We start from the raw sequence: 18,201 nt of genomic DNA, 5'->3' as shown, positions 1-18,201 counted from the left end.
TTGGTTCCCACTGTATATCACAGAAACGTATTAAAGGGATCTCCCACCTAAAATAATTGGTCTCTTTGGCCACCCAATGGTAGCACCCTTTTAAGATAGTAGCGATAAGACAGCTGACATAAATGGGGTAGTAAGCCACTTTTTGGCCCACTAAGACCCCATGTACATCAGTTAAACGCTAACTTTCAGACTGGGGTCTGATATAGAACAACAGCCATTTGCAGTTATTTCATTATCAACAACTCTCACTCAGGCAAGGATTCCAATTATGCTGATGTCGCATAGCAGCAGAACTCATTCTTCATGTTTTATCTACACCATGGCTCCACTATCTAATCTCCACATAAAGGGTGGCACGGTGGCACTGCTGCCTCACAATGCCAGAGACCCGGGTTTGATTCCAGCCTTGGGTCACTGTCTGTGTGGAGTTTGCACGTTCTTCCCGTGTGGCATACTCTGGTTCCCTCCCTCAGTCCAAAGATGTACAGATTAGGTGGACTGACCATGCTAAATTCTCCTTTGGTGTCCCAAGATGTGTAGGTAAGCAGGGTAAATACATGGAGTTACGGGGTGGGGTGGGCCTGGAAGGATGCTCTATCGGAGAGTCGGTGCAGACTTGATGAGCTGAACGGCCTCCTTCTACACTGTACAGATTCTATGATCGTAGCTACCACTGGACTGTATCTGAAGGCTGAACAACTGTATGTACTTGCATTGCGACAGATTCAATAATACCTCCCCCCCCCCAACGCACTTGAGCCTGACATAATAAAATAATGCAATTCTTCCTCAGGCTTTCTTTAGTTGGACAACTGCTGCAAGTCACTTTCTGTGCTGAAAGGTATTAAGTTACCTGGATGACGCATGGCTTATACCAGCCTGTGACAAATATCTGCCTTTATGGCCAAGACTCACGCAAAGAACGAAGTTTGAGAAACATTACTTGGCCTGTAATTTGAGTAAATCACTCCACATTCTGGCTTGCACTTTGTCCCCTCGCTGAAAATTCACAACAAAAACTTCAAATCTGTAGCTAGATTGTAAAAAGAAGCTGGAAGGAGCGACGCTGAGTGGATAAATGGGGCCTTTGTGTTTGTTGTCACGGGCAAGTTCCAGTGATGCTTCCACATAACGTCACTCATATGTGAACTTTATTTGAACCATTCGGAGTCCACAATCAATCTCTGGCAGAACCAAGTGAGTCCGCTCAACCTTCACTGCTGGAATTCCCGGAATTATCCCGATTAGGCCAGGTGAAGGAGACAGGGAAAGGCACTGCCTTAGACCCAGATCTTTCCCTTTCCCCTATGAGAAAGGTTCAGTCAATGCCCTTTTCAGCTGGATGTGGTGATGCCCAGCGTTGGACTGGGGTGGGCACAGTAAGAAGTCTCACAACACCAGTTTAAAGTCCAACAGGTTTATTTGGAATCACGAGCTTTCAGAGCGCTGCTCCTTCATCTGAAAGCTCGTGATTCCAAATAAACCTGTTGGACTTTAACCTGGTGTTGTGAGACTTCTTACTGTGCTTTTCAGCTAGGGACACTTTATACTGACGTGTTTCATCTTTGCATTTGGTCTAGCTTGCAGATAGGGGTCCCAAACTTTACATCTTAAAAACGGCTTTAGTTAGCAAGATATAAATGCTCTTATTTAGCAAGAATATTTGAAATTAACAAGCATTTTTCAGTAACGCGTTTTCCTCTCCAGTTAGGTTCCTTGACAGCAAGCATTGTTTCATGCCTGGTAGTTGGGTTGCTACCTGTACTAAAGTAAATGCCACCAAAGAAAGTCATTGGCTGCTGCTCCTTCCGTTTTTTCTCTCTTTCATCCCTGGGGTGAACGTGTGGGTGGCGGGGGTGGGGGGAGGGATGGTGAAAGTAGTGGGATCCCATGGTGCTCTTGCCTTCCCTCCGAGTCTCTTCGATGAGGTCCTTCTGAGATTGAAAACTCGTATAGGAGGAAGAAATGAAACCAGCGGTTCTTGGTGTGAAAGTGCTGCTCAATATCTATCTCTAGATCGTGCGGCCAGAACTTAGTGCCCTCCCCCGAGGCAGGTTAGGTGGTGAGGGAGCATTTCATCAGGGTGGTGGTAACCTACCACTGTCTCTCTGGTCTGCCCCAATCAAGTCTGAGTCCTGATGTGGGAAGGCACGTGGATGACCTGAGGTAGGATGGCACATGGATGGCATTCCCACTTCTTTACCAATTGAGACCTTTTAAGTGGGCAATTAATACCCAGTTAAGGACCTCATCCTGCCCATAGCTACTGGTATTTACCCAGCAGGGGGTGGGGGCTCGCTGCGTGAGACGTCCCACCTGGCTTCAATGGCAGTCCCTCAGTCTCGGGCCCTCAGCGCCCTCCCCTCCCTCCCACCACCACTCATCTGTGGCCTTGGTTCCTTGCCAATCCCAGGCCTCGGTGGGTGCATTGCTGGCAACAGCCACCACCTGCCCAGTGGTCCTGCTGCACGCAGCTGCCGGCTTCTGATTGGCTGACGACTCTCAGAGGGCAGGGCATCTGCCCTAGAGGTCTTTGGTCCTGGGGAAGGCCTGTCACTGCTCAGATTGGCGCTTAGTACAGCAGGCCATCCCGAAAGTAGGTAGAGTGAGGCTCTCGCAGGTTTGCTATCCATAGAGTCCTAATGAAAACCAGAAAATGACAAGCATCAGTGTTTGTGTGTGTGTGTGTGCGTGCGTGTGCGCGCGTGTGTGTGTCTCTCTCTGTTGTAATACATTGCTTGTCATACAACTGCAGTTATATATTATTTTTCTCCTCAGGTGCACATTTTAATGGGTTCCTGCTATAAAACAAAGAAGTTCCTGTTATCGCTGGCTGAGAATAAGCTGGGGCCCTGTATGCTGCTGGCTTTGAGAGGAAACCAAACAATGGTCGAGGTGAGCCTCACACACAGAAATGGGTTATGTAACCACTTGATTAATGTACTCTGCGTGCATCCCAAAACTGCAAGTTGCACCAACATTTTGTTTCAGTTGCCACAGGTATTATTGCATTTGATATGTTTGTTCCACAATATGGTCAGAAGGAAAGGTGAACCTTTCGTTCCCTGTGAAACTTCTTTCCACTTTACCGTCAATATAAATCATTTTGCTGGAGCAGTGAAATCAACCAGAAATAAACCAGGTCCTACCGCATCCAGCCATGGATGGTGGTGGACAATTAAACAACTCACTGGAGGAGGAGGCTCTACAGATATCATTCTTCAGCCTGTTTGATTATTTCCACATGATATCAAGAAACCGCTGAGAACACTAGATACTGCAAAGGCTATGGGCCCTGACAATATTCCGGCAATAGTGCTGAAGACGTATTCCAGAACTAGCCGTGCCCCTAGCCAAGCTGTTCCAACTGGCATCGACTCGACTATGTGGAAAATTGTCCAGGTATGTCCTGTACACAAGAAACAGGATAAATCCAACCAAGCCAATTATCGCCTCATCAGTCTATTCCCAATCGCCAGCAAAGTGATGGAGGGTCACTCAGCTCCTGACCTCATTCCAGCTTTAGTTCAAACACAGACAAAAGAGCCGAATGCCAGAGGTGAGGTGAGAGTGACTACCCCTTGACATGAAGGCAGTATTTGACCGGGTAGGGCATTAAGGAGCCCCAGCTAAACTGGAGTCAATGGGAATCGGGGGGAAACTCTCCACTGGTTGGAGTCATACTTAGCACAAAGGAAGATGGTTGTAGTGGTTGGAGGGCAATCATCTCAGCTCCAGGACATCAGGGTAGTGTCCTAGGCCCAAACATCTTCAGCTGCTTCATCAGTGACCTTCTTTCCATCATAAGATCGGAAGTGGGGATGTATGTTAAGCACGATTCGCAACTCCTTATGCACTTAAACATTTCACATACAAATACAGCAAGACCTGGACAATATCCTGGCCCAGGCTGACAAGTGGCAAGTAACATTTGTGCCACACAAGTGCCAGGCAGTTACCATCTCCAAAAAAGAGAGGATCTAACCATCACCCCTTGACATTCAATGGCATTACCATTGCTGAATTCCCCCACTATTACCATTGACCAGAAACTGAACTGGACTAGCCATATAAATACTCTGGCTACCAGAGGAGGTCAAAGGCTAGGAATCCTACAAGTAACTCACCTCCTGACTCCCCAAAGTCTGTCCATCGTCTATAAGGCACAGGTCAGGAGTGTAATGGAATGCTGTATACTTGCCTGGGTCGGTGCAGCTCCAACAACACTCAAGAAGTTCGACACCATCCAGGACAAAGAAGCCTCGCTTGGTTGCTACCCCTTCCACACACATTCAATCCCTGCACCACCGATGAACAGTGGCAGCAGTGTGTACCATCTTCAAAATGCACTGCAGGAGCTCACCAAAGTTTCTGAGGCAAGATCTTCTAACCCACAACCACTATCTTCTAGAAGGACAAGGACAGCAGACACCTGGGAACACCACCATCTGGAGGTTCCCATCCAAGTCACTCACCATCCTGATTGGAAATATATCGCTGGCTCAAAATCCTGGAATTCTCTCTCTAACAGCATTGTAGCGTTTCAAGAAGGCAGCTCAGCACCACTTGCAGCAATTAATGCTGGCCTTGTCAGTGATGCCCACATCCCATAAATTCATTTTTAAAAACAGTCACAAAGAAGTTGGATTTGATCTATTTGGATGGGAACCTCAAGATGGTGGTGTTCCCAGGTATCTGATGTCCTTGTTCTTCTAGATGTTAGTGGTTGTGGGTTTGGAAAGTGCTGCCTCAGAAACCTTGGTGAGTTCCTGCAGTGCATCTTGAAGATGGTACACACTGCTGCCACTGTTCATCGGTGGTGCAGGGATTCTCCTCGACATAGGGTGGGATTTTCCGGTCCTTCCCACCAGCAGGATCTTCCGGTCCCACCGAAGCTGGCCCTCCTGCCGCTGGTTCCCTGAGCAGCAGGGCGGGTGAGCCAAGCAAAGCACCGCAGACTTTGGTGGCACAGGAAGGTCCCCCCAGCTGCCAATGGCGAGCCATCTGCACGACAGGGGGGGCTGGAAAATTCCGGTGATAGTCTTCATTGGATGGGATTTTCTGACCCCTCCTCCTTGCGGTTTTCCGGCAGCGGAGGCAGCTCGTCATTGGCCGCTGGTGGGATCTTCTGGTCCTGCCAATGCCTACGGCAGTTGGCGTGACTTGCACCCTCAGCCACCGGGCAACCTTCCGCGAGAGGCCACCATCGGTGGGACCAGAAGATCTCGCCTATGTGAACAGCCAGAAAGTTCCGGCCAATGTGAAATTATATTGATGTCTGACTTGCAAAGAGTCAGATATTGAAAAGGGCCAAAACGTCTAGACAGTTTATGTCTGGTAATATCTAGAAGAAGCATCCTTTCACTTTCTTACTTTGTTTTATGGGAGTGGGTAAGGGACTTGCTTTTTCACACACTTTATTTCTGCATTTGAAGTAAAACTTTCTGGATTAGAGAACTGTACTGTGGTAAACTATCTCCCTTAACAACAGTGTCAGTTGAATCTCACATTGACTTAGTGTGCCGCTTAGAGAGTTTGGCAGTGAACAGATTACTGGAATCAACTGTGAAGCAACAAACATTCAGAGGGAAATAATAGAAAATTACTGCAGATTGCGCACAATTTTATTTTTAGGGCTCCAAAAAAAATGGTGCTAACATGTGAATAGTTGCAGTGTTGAAATCCAAGCTGGGACAGTTTTGTACCCCAATGGCTATCATTAAATACATTATAATCGGTAGCTGGCAGCGAATCAAGACGCTGTAATTCATTTGAGGGTTTCTGATGACATTCATAAACGGAACAAATGAGGCTCAGCTTGCCCCAGAGACTGAATCACTGCAGTGAGTTCACTGCCAAGAGTTTGTTTTTGTGAATAATATGTGTGGTCCTATATACTGCAAAAAGCCTGTTTAAAAAGATCATTTGCTTGCTGGTCATGCAAGGGTAATATAATGCAAGATGCGAACATTTGGCCCCCTCACGAGCTGGTATTTCAAGGGAGTGTCATTGAAAATTCCAATTCCGAGGGAAAGTTGGGCACACAGCTGACATTAGCAGTTGCTCTCATTATAATTGCTTGCTGTCAAATCCTATTTTAAAAAGTCTCTGCGGGCACCCATGAATAAACTTGAACTAGGAATTGGCTGCATCTGAGTGAAGTGGATGGAAGGACACTAAAAGTTACAGTGACAGTGGCCCTGAAGTTGCATTGTCATTTTTTTATTTACACGACATTTAAAATCTACAGCCTGGTAAGTATGCTTACATGCAAGCATCTCTCTATTTGTCAACGTTTATCCATCTTACAATAAAAATCATACATTAATAGGCATTTCCTAAATATTTCGACCCACTTTTCTATTTCATTCTAAAAGATTCTGCTTTCTTTTGAGGAAGCGTCCCAGACACTCACCACCCTCTGAGAGAAAATAATCCTCCTCATCTCTGTCTTAAATGTGTGACTCCTTATTTTTAAACAGTGCCGCCTAGTTATAGATTCTTCAACAAGAGGAAACATCCTCTCCACATCCACCCTGTCAATACCCTTCAGAATCTCAAAAGTTTCAATCCAGTCATGATCCATTTAAATCACCGTTGATTTGATTTGATTTATTATTGTCAAATGTATTGGGATACAGTCAAAAGTATTGTCTCTTGCATGCCATCCAGATAAAGCATACTGTTCATAGAGTACATAGGGGAGAAGGAAAGGAGAGAGTGTCGAGAAAAGTCATCTTAATATATGGCAGGTCTATTCAAAAGCCTGATGGCAGCAGGGAAGTAGCTGTTCTTGATTCGGTTGGTACGTGATCTCAGACAATCCTTCGTAGTTTCTTGCGGTCTTGGACAGAGCAGAATGCATACCAAGCTGTGAAATATTCGGAAAGGATGCTTTCTATGGTACATCTGTAAAAATTGGTGAGCGTCGTAGCGGGCTTGTAAATTTCTTTAGCCTCCTGAGAAAGTAGAGGCATTGGTGGGCTTTCTTAATTATAGTATTGGCGTGGAGGGAGCAGGAGAGGTTGTGGGTGACCTGAACACCTAGAAACATCAGCAAGACTGTAAGATCCTGTCAGTGGGAGAGTTAGATAATCCTCTCCAATTGCTTCAGTCTTCCCAGTACTTACTCATCATAAACAAGTTTAGTCTGAGTTAATATATTTCAGATGATTGGCTCGTATGCAACTTTAGTCCAAAATATCTATTTTAAAAATAGAGAAACAAGAACAGCATTTACAAGTTATGAGGAACAACCCCAGAGAATACCTTATCAGCACAGCAGTTAAAATGTCTGCCTTAAAAAAAATACTTGGAAAATTGTACTCTTTAAAAAGTGAGAAAGAATTCCACAAATTTCATCCTGGGTTCTGACTTTTGGCCAGAAATTTCTTCCCAACTAAGTCGGAAGTTTCTGGAAATCTCTCCTCAATAGGCAGTGGAAGCAGAGTCTTTAATACTTTTAAGGCAGGGTTACAAGGGGAGGTGATTACAAGGTGGGGGGGGGGGGGGGGGGGCGGTGAAAGGTTATCAGGAGCAGGCAGGAATGTGGGTTCAAGTTACAATCAGATCAGCCTTGATCCTACTGAATGGCAGGTCAGGCCCAAGAGACCGAGTGGTCAACTCCTGCTCCTAATTCATATGTTCATATACGCTGCGGCAGGGCCGGAAAGTCGAGGCAGATATCTTTAGGTTCCGCCACAAACTTTATTCCTTGGCCACTGACTCCATCCTTAACCGTCTGAAGCCAAACAAGACAATTCACAACCCCAATGTTGTATTTGACCCTGCAATGAGCTCCTCACCGCCTTTCCCATCCATCACCATGACAACCTCTTTCTGAAACCTTTGGAAGACCACTTGATTTTACCCCTGCCTCAGCTCATCTCATGCTGAAACCCTCACCCATGCCTTTCTTATCCCTAGACTTAACTATTCTAACATGATATTAGCTACCCTCACATCTCCCCTATCCGTAAACAGGACATCATCTAAAATCTCTGCTGCCCATATCCTAATTCATACCAAGTCCTGTTAACCCCAGCGTTCAATGGCTTACGTTGGCTCCTGGTCCAGCAATGCATTTATTATTCAACTTTCATTCCTGTTTTCAAATCCTTCTATGGCCTTGTCCCTCCTTATATCTGCAATGGCACAGTAGAATTATCACTGGACTTGTAATTCAGAGAGCCAGGGTAATGCTCTGGGGACCCTGGTTTGAATCCCACCATGGCAGATAGTGAAATTTGAATTCAATAAGAATCTGGAATTAAAAGTCTATTGATGACCATGAAACCATTGTCGATTGTCATAAAAACCCATCTGGTTCACTGCTGTCTTTAGGGAAGGAAATCTGTTGTTTCTACCTGGCCTGGCCTGGCCTACATGTGACTCCAGACCCACAGCAATGTGGTTGACTCTCAAAAGCCTTCTGAAATGGAGGGCAATAAATACTGGCCTAGCCAGCGATGCCCATGTCCCGTAAAAATAAAAATCTCCTCTAGCCCTACAGCTCGGCGAAATCTCTGTGCCCTTCCAACACTGGTCTTTTCTGCATCCCTCTACTTTTAATTGCTTCTTCCTTGGTGGCCATTTGTTCATCTGCCTACACTCTGGAATTCCCTTCCTGAAATCTCTCAACTTCTCGAAACCTCTTGCCTTTACTAGTTACTAGTGGTGTACCGCAAGGATCTGTTTTGGGGCCACTGCTGTTTGTCATTTTTATAAATGACCTGGATGAGGGCGTAGAAGGATGGGTTAGTAAATTTGCAGATGACACTATAGCCGGGGGAGTTGTGGACAGTGCGGAAGGATGTTGCAGGTTACAGAGGGACATAGATAAGCTGCCGAGCTGGGCTGAGAGGTGGCAAATGGAGTTTAATGTGGAAAAGTGTGAGGTGATTCACTTTGGAAGGAGTAACAGGAATACAGAGTACTGGGCTAATGGTAAGATACTTGGTAGTGTGGAGGAGCAGAGAGATCTCGGTGTCCATGTGCATAGATCCCTGAAAGTTGGCACCCAGATTGATAGGGTTGTTAAGAAGGCGTACGGTGTGTTAGCTTTTATTGGTAGAGGGATTGAGTTTCGGAACCATGAGGTCATGTTGCAGCTGAACAAAACTCTGGTGTGGCCGCACTTGGAATATTGTGTACAGTTCTGGTCGCCACATTATAGGAAGGATGTGGAAGCATTGGAAAGGGTGCAAAGGAGATTTACCAGGATGTTGCCTGGTACGGTGGGAAGGTCTTGTGAGGAAAGGCTGAGGGACTTGAGGCTGTTTTCGTTAGAAGAAGGTTAAGAGATGACTTAATAGAGGCATCTAAGATGATCAGAGGATTAGAGAGGGTGGACAGTGAGAGCCTTTTTCCTCGGATGGTGATGGCTAGCACGAGGGGACATAGCTTTAAATTGAGGGGTGATAGATATAGGACAGATGTCAGAGGTAGTTTCTTTACTCAGAGAGTAGTGAGGGCGTGGAATGCCCTGCCTGCAACAGTAATGGACTCGCCAACATTAAGGGCATTTAAATGTTCGTTGGATAAACATATGGATGATATTGGAATAGTGTAGGTTAGATGGGCTTTAGATTGATTTCATAGATCGGCACAACATCGAGGGCCGAAGGGCCTGTACTGCGCTGTAATGTTCTATGTTCTAAAGTGCTCCTTCAAGATTTCTTTTCGACCAAGCTTTTGGTCATCTGTCCTAACTTCCATTATGTTGCGCAGTGTTAAATTGTGTTCAGTAACATTCCGCCGGGGCAACTTGGGAAGTTTTACTACATTAAATACGCTAAATAAATGCAAGATGTTGTTGTAGTAGAATTACTCTCCCACTGCACCGCTCTGTGATTGGCCTCCAGCTCACTTCACTGAGCAACAGTTAATCTTTGTGCCTTCAGAGGAATACAGCTCCATCTATGAATAATACATTCTCTGTTCCATGGTATAGCACTCCCCTATCATCTGACATTCTCTGGGCAACACCATGGGCAATCAATTAATAAATAAGCAGAAAGGTATGTCACTGATAACCTAATGGGAGAATGTGTTCATATTCCCAAGTATTTAGTGGTAAGAATGTGGGTGAAAGTTTAACTTGCGAGCAAGAAATGAGGATGGAATGTAGCAAAATTGGCGGGGATGGGGCGGCACTTCTCATGTTCCACGTGCACCCACTGTTCTCTGGCCACCACATTAACCTGTGTAACTTGTTAGTTTTGATCGGCACCCTAAACAAGCGCTAAGCTGATTATTTATGTGAATCGGGCTCGTATGCCCCACACAAGATTTGCTCAAATGTGAGAAGCCTTCACAGGAATCATAGTCATAGAGGTTTACAGCATGGAAACAGGCCCTTCAGCCCAACTTGTCCATGCCGCCCTTTTTTTAACCACAAAGCTAGTCCCAATTGTCCATGTTTGGACCATATCCCTCTTTACCCATCTTACCCATGTAACTATCTAAATGCTTTTTAAAAGACAAAATTGTACCCGCCTCTACTACTACCTCTGGCAGCTTGTTCCAGACACTCACCACCTTCTGTGTGGAAAAAATTACCCCTCTGGACCCTTTTGTATCTCTCCCCTCTCACCTTAAATCTATGCCCTCTAGTTTTAGACTCTGCTACCTTTGGGAAAAGATGTTGACTATCTAGCTGATCTATGCCCCTCATCATTTTATAGACCTCTATAAGATCACCCCTTAGCCTCCTACGCTCCAGGGAAAAAAGTCCAGTCTATCCAGCCTCTCCTTATAACTCAAACCATCAAGTTCCAGTAGCATCCTAGTAAATCTTTTCTGCACCCTTTCTAGTTTAATAATATCCTTTCTATAATAGGGTGACCAGAACTGTACACAGTATTCCAAGTGTGGCCTTACCAATATCTTATACAACTTCAACAAGACGTTCCCAACTCCTGTATTCAATGTTCTGACCAATGAAGCCAAGCATGCTGAATGCCTTCTTCACCACCCTGTCAACCTGTGGTTCCACTTTCAAGGAGCTATGAACCTGCACTCCTAGTCTTTGTTCTATAACTCTCCCCATTGCCCTTAAAGGGAATGCTGAGAAAAAGCCCCAAAACAATGAGGACACTTGCTTTTGCTAGATTTAGATGGAACATGCTATTTTTACCTCCACAAAAGAACTATTTGGGGCTACTAACGGATTGGGGTCAACTCCCCGCCCCCGGCCTCTGTTTAATATCTAAACACCCCTGACATCCTCACTGCTACACTAAAATGTCAGCTTACTTTGGCCTGGTTTATGTGCTCAGGTCTCTGGAGTGAGACTTGAATCTAAGGCCTTCAGACTTGGAGTCAAGAAAACCAATACTGAAAGAAGGCTGACACCTTTGGGGAATCACTGTACATTTGGAAGACTGATGTATCATGAAGTTCCATTGGTTAGTAAGATGGTGCACCTTTTGGGTATAACATTTAACTTGGAAAAAAATTATTTCAATTTTTCTCCATTCTAGATCCTGTGTTTGATGCTTGAGTACAACATCATAGACAACAATGATACACAGCTTCAAATTATCTCCACGTTGGAAAGCACAGATGTTGGAAAGAAAATGTATGAACAGCTCTGCGACAGACAAAGGGAGCTTAAAGAGCTGGTAGGTTTTCTTTAAGTTTCAACTTCAACCTTACATGGTATTCCCCACTTATTTTTAGTGTATCTGCTATCAAATCTTAACCAGAGCTATCAGGTGGCACAGTGGTTAGCACTCCTGCCTCACAGTGCCAGGGACCCGGGTTCAATTCCGGCCTTGGGTAACTGTCTGTGTGGAGTTGGCACGTTCTCCCCCTGTCTGCGTGGGTTTCCTCCGGGTGCTCTGGTTTCTTCCCACAATCTGAAAGATGTGCTGGTTAGGTGTATTGACCGTGCTAAATTCTCCCTCGCTGTACCCGAGTGTGGTGACTAGGGGATTTTCACAGTAACCTAATTGCAGGGCAACATAGCAAAGCCAATCAATCACCTATCCTGCACATCTTTGGACGGTGGGACAGACAGTGACCCAAGCTGGGAATCGAACCTAGATCCCTGGCGCTGTGAGGCATAGTGCTAACCATTGTGCCACTTGCCACCCTATTCTTTATCACTGACATGGCTGATCTCAATAATGGTGTTGTGTTACAGTTCACTTTGGAAGTCCAAGTTGTTATGGCAACAGGCACAAATATATTGGTGCTGTAGTCTGGAGCTATAGATGGCTATGGTTGAGACTCCAATTTTCTTTCCATCACATGACTGAGCGGGAACCTCTCCTGCCCTGACTACCTGTCATTGGTGTGCATTGGAAGGATCTGCAGGTTGCTTTCCAAACTGTTGGGCTGCATTACCAATGCACCTTCCTTGGCCATCAGACTTTGGAGTGCAACCTGAACCTGCACGTTCTCACTCAAAAGCAGGGAAGCAACTCACTGGCGTCACAGGACCTCCTCAATAATTGTCTAACCACACGGAAATTAACTTCCGCCTTAAATAAGTGCACTTCCTTGTTGGGATTTCCCTGGATGCCGGTAAAGGTTGATGTCGGGCAGGAAAAGTGGCATTGAAGCCGCTGACAGCAATGGCAGCTTTCTCCGCCATATTGTCTGGGACTTGGGGGGAAAAAAACTTCAAGGGAAGGGTTCCACAACACACCGCAGTCTCTGATGTTCCCGCCCCACCAGCAGCTTAGAAACTGGAGGAACTGTGGTACCATTTCTAAAGGCTGACCCAGCACACATCGAGCAAACCAGTTAACTCAAGCATCCCTTAGCACTGCCCGGGCACTGCCCTAATGCTACAAAGGTACTGCTCAGGCAGTGCCCGGATTCCACCCAGGCAGTACCTGGGCACAAGCCTTTCCCCCCTGAGTGCTGCACTCACCTGAGCTTCCCGAGGAGGTCTACTTGCCAGGTGCATGCCTTTGGGGACCTCTCGTGCTTCACACTGTTCTGCCATTATGCTGTTGTGTATGGCTTTTTGACAGGGGTTGGTGGGTGGGGGTCTTATAATGACATGTTAATGTATTCAACGTTGGAAAATGCGCCCTGGCACTGATGAGGGCAGGGACAATCGTGTCATGTGCTCACGCCAATGTAAAACATGACTTAAAGTTTAAAGTTTTTAACGTTTATGTTAGTAGCGTCACAAGTAGGCTTACATTAACACTGCAATGAAGTTACTGTGAAAATCCCCTAGTCGCCACACTCTGGCACCTGTTCGGGTACACTGAGGGAGAATTTAGCATGGCCAATGCACCTAACCAGCACATCTTTCGGACTGTGGGAGCAAACCGGAGCACCCGGAGGAAACCCATGCGGACACGGGGAGAATGTGCAGAGTCCGCAACAGACAGTGACCCAAGCCGGGAATCGAACCCAGGTCCCTGGTGCTGTGAGGCAGCAGTGCTAACCACTGTGCCACCGTGTACCACCTCACTCGCAATATTTTATCACGAATGTCAAGGGTACAAGTAGCGTACTGCGAGTGCTGAGGCAGAGTGAGGAAGGGGGAGTGTTCAAAATGTCTTTTGTGTTGAAAAGAGGTAAAGTTGGGTCTGACAGATAAATGCCCCTCCTTCATGTGAATATTTTTGTTTTTGCAGCAAAGGAAGGGAGGACCCACACGACTGACACTGCCGTCCAAATCCACGGTAAGCGGTGATTTTAAACTGGCCAGTTTCAGTGTTGTAGCATCTCGTGATTTCATCTGACTGCATTGTAATTTGGGGCAGGACTTTCCATTTCTAATGCAGAGTGTCACAGCGAGTGGGAAAAGCAGCGCTGAAGTGGTTGGCCCCAATGGTGAATAACCTGTTGTGTCATTAGGATGATGTGGAGATGCTGGCGTTGGACTGGGGTAAGCACAGTCAGAGGTCTCACAACACCAGGTTAAAGTCCAACAGGTTTATTTGGTAGCACAAGCCACTAGCTTTTGGAGCTCTGCCCCTTCATCAGATGAGCGGGAATTCTGTTCACAAACAGAACAGAACTCCCACTCACCTGATGAAGGGGCAGCGCTCCGAAAGCTAGTGGCTTGTGCTACCAAATAAACCTGTTGGACTTTAACCTGGTGTTGTGAGACTTCTTACTGTGTCGTTAGGGTGACAAAAAAAAACCTCTGGGGTGGGGTTCCCATGATATAACACGGGGAGCCGCCCCACCAGCGACTCCGTTCTTTACGTCTCGGGGCACCATTTTTAAAGGACATCCCGCCCGGGCCTGACCCCCCCCTCCCCCCCCAAGCGATTCACTCACCTGAGCTCCTCCGCCGAGTCAGACGGCCAGGTGCATGCACGCCGTGGGACACCAGTCATAATTCACGCCAACGTGAATGGATAATGTAACGGGGGAGATTATCAGGTGGAGGGGCCTGATAATTAGATTTGAATTTATTCTCAAGGGGTTCCCGGCATTGAATGTCAGATATCCCTTACATCACTGATGGGGAGTGGGGGAACAATTGTGACAGGACCTCCGGCCGATGTATACCGCGATTTGGGCCTCCCGCGAAATTGTGCGCTCCTGTCGCCATTCGCGGCCGATGCGAGGGAGAACGCAAAATCCTGGCTTCGGAGTGGGAACCCCCGGTCTAATGTATGTCAATAATCTGAGGCTAATGAGACTGAATTGTAGAATCCCCTTTGCTGACTGAGATTGACTAATTCAGCATTGTTCAGAGATGAGCCTGGGATCATCTTGGTCTGTATGATTCAACACCATGTCATGTAGTATAATTGCACTTTGAGTCATCAGGGACTGACGTATTTTCAGGCGGTTGCTATAATCATCCCCTGCTGCCTATCTTTTCTCTCTCAGCCATTCCTTTTGAAGTGTTTTTACACAAAGTTACCTCAGAAAAAAATTGAAACTTCACGCCCCAGTTTATTTCCAAATCTCATGGAAAAACAAACATAGAATGACGGGGATGGCCTTAGGAAAGATGCCCTTTTGAGTCCTAGCACAGTGAATCAGGCTGATGCATGCTGAGACATTCTCAACATGACACAGGCTCAAATTGTGGCATCTTAGGAATTGTAGGCACGGATATTGTTACTTCATCTTTACTGACGGTTAAGCATTTCGGAAGAATATTATTTATACAGGCATAGCATTCTCAGAGAGGCTAAAATCTTGCCTTGTATATTTCCTCCGGGTGCTCCGGTTCTTCCCACACTCCAAAGATGCGCGGATTAGGTTGATTGGCCATGCCAAATTGCCCCTTAGTGTCAGGACGAATGTCTTATATATTTCAAACCTTATTTTTAACATGACAAATTTTAGTTCCTGCGAGAAAAAGATCTGCAAAAGGATTTATTTTTGAGTAATTTGCATCAGCTTTTCTTTTGTTGATACATTTTCTTCACAGTTCTCAGTTACACAGTTCTGATTTGTTACTTTTATGAGATATTAGGGCGGCATGGTGGCATAGTGGTTAGCACTGCTGCCTCACAGCGCCAGGGACCCGGGTCCAATTCCAGGCGACTGTCTGTGTTGGAGTTTGCACTTTCTCCCCATGTCTGCGTGGGTTTCCTCTGGGTGCTCCAATTTCCTCCCACAGCCCAAAGATGTGCGGGTTAGGTTGATTGGCCATGCTAAATTGCCCCTTAGTGTCAGGGGGATTAGCAGGGTAAATATGTGGGGTTACGGGGATAGGGCCTGGGTGGGACTGTTGTCAGTGCAGACTCGATGGGCTGAATGGCCTCCTCTGCACTGTAGGGATTCTATATTTTAAGCAGTGAGATGAAATTGTGACACAAAATATTCCAAAGATACATAAAACTTTAAAAGTTCGAAGACAAATAGATAAAAGTGTAAAAGTAATTGTGATTCTGGGTTTTATAGATAGTGGTGTACAGTATAAAAGAGATGAAGTAACACTAAGGGAGCGATTCTCCCAAAAATTTCTAAGTGCAAATTCACATAAAAACTGTAACCCCTAAATCTATGAACATTGGTTAGGGCACAGTTAGTATATAATGTGTATGCTTTTGGACATCTTACTTCAAATGGATGTCAATGTTAATCGTACATCATTGTGGTGGGACTCAACTTGGGGTTCACCTGTGCTCACATATACTATAGAGGGGCAGACTGAGATTAGGGTGTTGGTTTAGAGATGCATGATATGTAGTGTGTGTCTCAGAAAATAAAAAGCTTGGAAACGCATAAAGCTTCACCACCTGGTCATCTTAAGTTTTTTTTATTCATTCGTGCGACATGAGCATCGCTGACTGCCCATCATTTATTGCCCATCCCTAGTTGCCCTTGAAACTGAGTGACTTGCTAGGCCATTTCAGAGCGCAATTGAGAGTCAACCACATTGCTGTTGCTCTGGAGTCACATGTAGGCCAGACCAGGTAAAGATGGCAGATTTCCTTCCCAAAAGGACGCTAGTGAACCAGATGGATTTTCCGACAATTGGCAATGGTTTCACCAGTGGATTCTTACTTACAGATTTTTTTTATTGAATTCAAATTCCACCATCTGCCATGACAGCATTAGCTGAGTTTCTGGATTTATAGTCTGGCGATAATGCCACTGGGCCATCACCTCATTTTGTAACAGTCAAGGCCATGGAGACAATATAGAAGATATTTATTCAAGTGATGGGGGAGCTACTAAATAAACTTGGGCTATTTTCATTCAATTCAGAAGAGTTAAAAGTTATGATGGTATTTTTAAAGCATGCAATTGCAGATAACTTTTTGTTTGAAGTAACAGTGAAGTGGCAATGCAAATTAGTTATGTTCACTAAGGCCAGGCTGGAGTTAATGAACTCAATCAACAATCGGTGTTCCCATTCACCATATCTGTGAGTTAATTTTTCAAAGAGCTTGAATCCTGAGAGCAGCATTTAAGATGGAAGCGTACTCATGCTTGCTTTTCAGCTCAAATTAGCAAAGGTGCAAGTGTTGTCAGGAGATATTTGGAAAGATTTCTTTATTTTGATTTAATTGGAGCCAGCGGTACTTGGTGAAGCTGCAGCTATTCAGAAATGGAGAGTTCCCTGTGGTGTTTATCCTTTTGATTTGATACCTGGTTCATCCCATATTTTAATATATTTTAAAATGAGTGCACTCTACAGAAAGGGAGCTGCAGCCAAGGCTTACTTTATCTCCGCAAAGTTGACAGTAGCAAATGAGCACTGCACTGTCAGGCAGATCACACTGACATTGAGGAGAGATGTTCAAGAAGATATAAATCTCCCTGACCTTCTAAAGGTCATTCATTCTAAAAATGCACAGGGCATGACTAGTTCCTGCAATGATCACCATGTAAGAAGCATTTGTGTTTACGTGGCTGGTCACACAATAGCCGAGCGCTGTCAACTGAATAAGCTTAAGAGGACCAAACTGAGGAATAAAATACACATGGGGAGCGACATTGAATGTAATCTGCACTGCAAACATGAGAGTGATTCACTGATGTGAATGGTACACTTTTCATCCTTCTCCAGCACACACGCCTTACATGCCATTGATGGTTTTGATTTACATACTAAATGCGATTTCAGTTAGAGCTACGAACATATACACACTTTAATGAAAGGAAGACATGAACTGTACTGTACTGTACAACCAGTGCGCCTGCAGCCATTATAGCTACAGGAATTTGCAACTACAGTTGCCAACTGATTGTGGCAGGCAGGCAGCAGAGGCTTGAGGAATGAAGACCAGGATCTATTTTGTCCTCACTCCTCTCCTGAAGGCATGGGCATATGCTGGATGACTCATCCTGGTAACTTACCCCAAGTGGTCATCTTTCATGTGTGAGCTTAAGCAGTGACTGTTGGCGTATTATTTGACTGTGGTGGTGATTGCAGTTAAGCCTCAATCTTTTCTCACCTGACATCCGCTCATTTGAAGTGGTGAGTGGGGAAACGACCAGGAATGGGACTTCTGACTGACTGACTGCTCACAAAAGCAATGTTTTTGTGACCGATTAGCCGATCTGAGCTCAGAGAGAGGCTGGGCCACTTGAACGCACTCTGCAACCAGAAATCCTACTTTCACACCCTCTGTGATTAATTTAGCACAGACTTAATCCAAAGATCAGATCTGGGATCTCCCTGGTTAGGATGTTCAGAACCAGACAGAAATGCATATTTGTTCAGTAACCATCAGGAGAATTTCATAGAGTAGAACAATTCTTGTCATTATATATTAATATTTCTTTCATTTTTTTAAAATGATTTTTTAA

The 18,201-nt window shown here is 45.4% G+C and overlaps 1 protein-coding gene across 2 annotated transcripts in view; it reads left to right on the top strand.

Moving 5' to 3' along the window:
• Nucleotides 1-18,201, top strand: part of cmip (c-Maf inducing protein) — a 228,996-nt gene that overhangs the window by 197,022 nt on the left and 13,773 nt on the right. For both annotated transcript variants that reach the window (XM_078210632.1, XM_078210631.1), the window contains exons 15-17: nucleotides 2,779-2,895; nucleotides 11,484-11,624; nucleotides 13,605-13,652. In XM_078210632.1, coding sequence (XP_078066758.1) covers nucleotides 2,779-2,895; nucleotides 11,484-11,624; nucleotides 13,605-13,652 — 306 coding nt within the window. The remainder of the gene's footprint in view (nucleotides 1-2,778; nucleotides 2,896-11,483; nucleotides 11,625-13,604; nucleotides 13,653-18,201) is intronic.

This window comes from Mustelus asterias, chromosome 4 (genome assembly GCF_964213995.1).
Source record: "Mustelus asterias chromosome 4, sMusAst1.hap1.1, whole genome shotgun sequence".
NCBI classification, from domain to species: Eukaryota; Metazoa; Chordata; class Chondrichthyes; order Carcharhiniformes; family Triakidae; genus Mustelus; species Mustelus asterias.
This window is presented reverse-complemented; position numbering and strand designations above follow the sequence as displayed.